This window comes from Rattus norvegicus, chromosome 2 (genome assembly GCF_021556685.1).
Source record: "Rattus norvegicus strain SHRSP/BbbUtx chromosome 2, alternate assembly SHRSP_T2T, whole genome shotgun sequence".
Taxonomy (NCBI): domain Eukaryota; kingdom Metazoa; phylum Chordata; class Mammalia; order Rodentia; family Muridae; genus Rattus; species Rattus norvegicus.
Window position 1 is genome coordinate 181,492,291 of NC_141535.1, and position 5,825 is coordinate 181,498,115.

Consider the following 5,825-nt stretch of genomic DNA (forward strand, 5'->3'; position numbering starts at 1 on the left):
CTCTATCAGTTGTAGGATTGGTAAAGATCTTTTCCCAATCTGTTGGTTGCCATTTTGTCCTAATGACAGTGTCCTTTGCCTTACAGAAGGTTTGTCGTTTTATGAGATCCCATTTGTTGATTCTTGATCTTAGAGCATAAGCCATTGGTGTTTTGCTCAAGAAATTTTCTTCAGTGCCCATGTGTTCGAGATGCTTCCCCACTTTTTTTTCAATTATTTTAAGTGTATCTGGTTTGATCTGGCAGTCCTTGATCCACTTGGACTTAAGCTTTGTACAGGATGATAAGCATGAATCGTTTTGCATTCTTCTACATACTGACCTCCAGTTGAACCAGCACCATTTGCTGAAAATGCTATTTTTTCCCATTGGATGGTTTTGGCTCCTTTGTCAAAAATCAAGTGACCATTAGGTGTGTGGGTTCATTTCTGCGTCTTCAATTCTATTACACTGGTCTATCTGTCTGTTTCTGTACCAATACCATGCAGTTTTTATCAGTATTGCTATGTAATACTGCTTGAGTTAAGGGATAGTGATTCCCCTGGAAGTCCTTTTATTGTTGAGGATAGTTTTAGCTATCCTGGGTTTTTTGTTATTCTAGATGAATTTGGAAATTGTTCTTTCTACCTCTTTGAAGAATTGGATTGGTATTTTGATTGGGATTGCATTGAATCTGTAGATCGCTTTTGGTAAAGTGGCCATTTTTACTCTATTAATCCTGCCAATCCATGAGCATGGGAGATCTTTCCATCTTTTGAGGTGTTCTTCAATTTCTTTTTTCAGAGGCTTGGAGTTCTCATCATACAGATTTTTCACTTGCTTGGTTAAAGTCACACCGACTTTATTATTTATTTATTATAATATTATTTATTATTTGGGACTATTATGAAGGGTGTCTGAACTGCATGGGACCTGCTGCTGGAGTGCCCCCTCATGGAAACATTCTTATAGAGCAATTTCACTCCCTGTGTGTAAACTGTAATTTGGCTCCCATTTAGTGAGTGAATTTCTTCCATAAGAGAGTATGGACACTCAGAAATGACCACGAATTAATGAGATCAATTTTTCTTTGGTTAGGCCATGGATAACCTTGTTGACATTTGCCCCTGTACTCATGTTTTTTTTTTTTTTTTTAATTGGCCCCAATGCTTGTTTCAAAACAGAATTTTGTGCCCTGTGCCCAACAAATAGTGTCTGGATTTCCCTTCCTCCTTTAGGTTCCCCAGGGCATGGAATGGATCTGAAGCCCAAGAATCTCAGTCATATAGTTCTTCCTATATTAAGTTATAGAAAGTTGCTTACCAGGAAAACCATCAAGGCAAGGAAGTTCTTGACAGATACCAGGGGCAGTTTGTTTTAAAAAAGCCATGCTTCCCACTGACAATTTTCTCTTGTTTCTGGATCCAAGAAAATGTATGTGTATAGTCTTCAAAAATTTCTTTTTAGACATCCTCTAGGGCTCTCATTATTTCACCTGGTTACGTTAGCTAAGTTTATAGGACAGCTTGATAGAACTTCTCTGTGGCTCACCCAACACAATATGCTGGTAGACACATATCCTTTCCCTACCTTCAACAGCCTTAAAATCCCAGTTGGGTATGGTCAAAGTTAAGGCTGTATCAATATTAACTGGGACTTGTGTGGGCAGTCCATTTACCCCTTGAACCAATTTCCAAGCTTCTCCCACAATTCTCTCACTTTCTTAAGTTGTGAAAAGAACCTGGACAATTGCTGACAGTCATCACAGGTGGGTTTCTGAGTCAACATGATTGAATCTAAAGACCTAGGATATCTGAGGATCTTTTTGAAAATGGAGGGAGGGGGTGTACAACTTCCAATTATAAAGGTCATTACTGGCCAATGGTACATAGGGCACAAACTGTCTCCCTGTAGATCTGGGTGTTCAGAAGACTAGAGGAGTAAGGTCATAGTAAAGTCAATCCCTCTGGACAGTGTAGCCTGAATGTTAGTTGGACTCACATTAGGTAAGGGCACTAATGCTCATAAAGGTAAATGGCCCAAGCTGCCATTTCAATTCTTACCATGTGTACACCAAATCAAAGGCATCTAAGTATAGCAGCAGCCATTAAAAGTCTCTCCATCAAAAATACCCAGAACCAGATAATTTCCACACAAAATTCTACCAGCTATTCTAACAGGAGTTATGGCCTATGCTTCTCAAATCATTTCACAAAATGAAAACAGAAGGAATATTTCCTACTCTCTTTTACGAGAGACTACAGTTACAATGATATCTAAAACACACATCAATTTCCCTTATGGACTCTGTTGCAAATATAATCATTAAATAATTGTAAATATATTCCAAGAACACATTAAAAATATCATGTACAAAAACAAAGTAGGCTTTGTCTCAAGGTGAGTAGGGGTCCTCCAATATACAAAAATCAATAAAATTTAATCAACTACATAGAACAACTGAAAGAAAAATAGCAAAACAAAAGGAATCAAACAAAAAACACAAAACATGATCATTAAACTGGATCCAGGCAAGGTCTTTAAGATGCAACCCCTTGAACAAGAATACCATTAGGAAGGGATAGGGTGGCAAAGTTTTGAACAGAGGCAGAAGGAACACCTCTTCAGAGCTTGCTCCACATGTTGCCCATACATATACAGCCACCAAACTGGATAAGATGGATGAAGCAAAGAAGTGCAGGCTGACAGGAACCAGATGTAGATCTCTCCTGAGAGACACAGCCTGAATATGGCAAATACACAGGCGAATGCTAGCAGCAAACAACTGAACTGAGAATGGGACCCCTATTGAAGGAATCAGAGAAAGGACTAAAAAAGCTGAAGAGGCTTGAGACCCCATGTCAACAACAATGCCAACCAACCAGAGCTTCCAGGGACTAGACACTACCCAAAGACTATACATGGACTGACCCTGGGCTCCAAATTCATAGGTAGCAATGAATAGTCTAGTAAGAGCACCAGTGGAAGGGGAAGCCCTTGGTCTTGCCAAGGCTGGACCCCCAGTAAACGGGATTGTTGGGGGGAGGGTGGTAATAGGGGGAGGATGGGGAGGGGAGCACCAGTATAGAAGGGGGGGAGGGGTTATGAGGATGTTAGCCTGGAAACCGGGAAAGGGAATAACATTTGAAATGTAAATAAGAAATACCCAATTTAATAAATATGGAAAAAATGTGACCCCTTCCTGTATAAAGTTTTCTAGAGATTGGTACACAGATGATATGTATAAGTATAATAATGGTAATATAGAAAAAGCCCTTGTCAACATCAACTTAAATGGAGAGAAACTCGAAGCCACTGTACGAAAGCCAAACAATTCATGGTTTTTCATTCCCTTAAATATACTCAATACAACAATAGAAGTCTTAATTAGAACAAGAAAACTGGCAATTAACAGAATAAATACAGTAAATTTAAAAGAATTTTTATTTGCAGATAGAAAATACACAAAATAGGTGAAAAAATTTCCTTGTCAGTTAATACATATAAGTTAGGTCATCTATTCTGTTCAGTCCAATGCAGACAGTTTCTCCAAAGAAAGTCAGTTGGGCTGTGCTTCAGGCCAGTTGATCTCCAAGTTTTCAATACATCAGATAAGAATCAACAACACAAACAGGGTAGATGTCAGTTAGAGTGTCCAAGACCCTAGTGCTGCCCTTTCCCTACACATCATTTTGACATATTACAGCTTTATTAAACCCCAAGCCATCAGGCTGCCTTTTCCCAGATTCACTGTTAATGTTCGAGTAATACTGTAGCCGAAACAGAAGTCAATGATTAAAACACTGGTTGTTGCTGTTGGAGGACAGGTGTAGGTCATAGCTGTCAAGTTCCTAAATTATCTTTCGGCGTTTGAGTGAGGGCTCCAAGAAAGGACACTGTATAGAATCCAGGGAGCGAAATGCTTCCTCCACCAAGTGGGGATGTGACTCTACCATTGACTTCCAAGCCAAGGTCTCAGAGACTTCAGAAGCATGAAGTATAATGAAATCCATGGCCTTAGTCTTTAGGTGCTCTGTGCTGTGGAGGTCAGCCAGGATGAGAGTGGATACAGCATTCTCCACAGAGAGGTTCCTGCACAAGGCATCCTCACACATGACCTTCAAGTCCTGCAGGTCATACATGTCAGCAGCTGCCAACAAACCAGTGGCCATTGAGTGGTTGTGGAGGTTTGGTGCCTTCCCTGTGTAAATAAAGCCCATCATTTCCTTAAAGACATGCAGATGAATGTCATGGATCTCAACGCGGTTTGTTAGGTTCTCCAGCATTTCATGTTCAAACATGGCTCTGAAAACTGGAGAGCGAGCTGCTAGGATGGCCTTATGAGCTCTGAATTCCTGGCCGGCTACCACAAGGCTGCAGTCTGTGAAGACGGAATTCTCCCATAGATCCCCTAGGCCATCTGCCAACATCTGCATTGGATCCCTGATTGCAGGTTTCATGTTCTGTCCAGGCGTGCTAAAGAAGGGTCCTACTACGCTTACCTTGCAGCACAGGGTGAGTTGGTTTTCAGGAAGAAGCCAGTCCCTATGGGAGAGGAGGAAATCTCGAAGGATGAACTTTTTGTATCCCCATTGTTCCTTTGGCAGAAACCTTAAAACATTTGGGATCTTTTTAACTTGATGTTTCTCTCCTTGGGCATTTATGATCCAGAACTGTACCTTTGCCCAAACTGGGCTCTCTGGACAACTGACCAAACTCAGGTAAACTGACAGGTAATCTTTGCTTTCTTCATCAACACCATTTGGGTGTATCCTCATACACCATTGCACTTCTTCACTGGCCTCTAATGAGAACACTGGGCTTGCAATATTTTCCCGAATTCCATCCATGCAAAATGAAAAGTTGCTAATGGTCCACTCGTAGCAGAACTTCTGAACACTGATATGTGTGTAACCATAGCTCTTGGCTTCTAGGTCCCCTGACATGTCTTCTGGAGGTAGTTTGGAGGTTAAAGTTGATCTTAAAGAAGTAATAGAAGTTATTCTTCACTCTGTAAGATAAAAGTATAGATACCCTTTAACTTTTATTTTCAATTTCTGCTAAATTGTCCCTTTTATATTCGTGGAAATCTGTATTTCTATGCAGTTTCTCTAGGTTTCCTTATTTGTTCTATCAAAGATAAAACAGACCCACTATGACTGTTAAATCTCTCTCTTTCTCTCTCTGTCTCTGTCTCTGTCTCTCTCTCATATATATATATATATATATATATATATATATATATATATATATATATGTTTGTCTCTGTCTGTATCCGTCTTTCTCTCTGTGGTTGTGTCTCTCTCAGTATCTACTACCCCCACCCACCCCTGCCATGGGTCTGTATGTCTCTGTGTATGTTTATTGAATCTTAGGTCAATGGTAACTAGTTTTGACTATTCTATCCAACTTTAGAAGTGTTTGAAAACGTGTAATCACTCTCATTTCACTTGGGTTGTATTAATCAGGGTCCTGTAATAAACATAAAACCATCCAATGGAAAAAAGACAGCATTTTCAGCAAATGGTGCTGGTCCAAGTGGAGGTCAGCATGTAGAAGAATGCAAATCAGTCCATTATTGTTGCCCTGTACAAAGTTTAAGTCCAAGTGGATCAAGGACCTCCACATCAAACCAGATACACTTAAACTAAAAACAGCTAAAGTGGAGAAGAATCTTGAACACATGGGAACTAGAGAAAAATTTCTGAACAGAACACCAATGGCTCATGCTTTAAGATCAAGACTCGGCAAATGGGATCTCATAAAGCTACAAAGCTTCTGTAAGGCAAAGGACACTCTCCTTAAGACAAACCTGCAACCAACAGATTGGAAAAAGATCTTTATCAAT

At 40.0% G+C, this 5,825-nt stretch overlaps 1 protein-coding gene across 1 annotated transcript; it reads right to left on the minus strand.

Moving 5' to 3' along the window:
• Window positions 1-3,828: 3,828 nt before the first annotated feature.
• Tdpoz1-ps4 (TD and POZ domain containing 1, pseudogene 4) lies at window positions 3,829-4,923 on the minus strand. Its single transcript, XM_087638652.1, has one exon. The coding sequence runs from the start codon at window positions 4,921-4,923 to the stop codon at window positions 3,829-3,831; it is 1,095 nt and encodes a 364-aa protein (XP_087494778.1).
• Window positions 4,924-5,825: the final 902 nt, after the last annotated feature.

Excerpts from the sequence above, each read along its gene's own strand:
- Tdpoz1-ps4 (XM_087638652.1), bottom strand. The coding sequence starts at position 4,923 with ATGTCAGGGGACCTAGAAGCCAAGAGCTATGGTTACACACATATCAGT.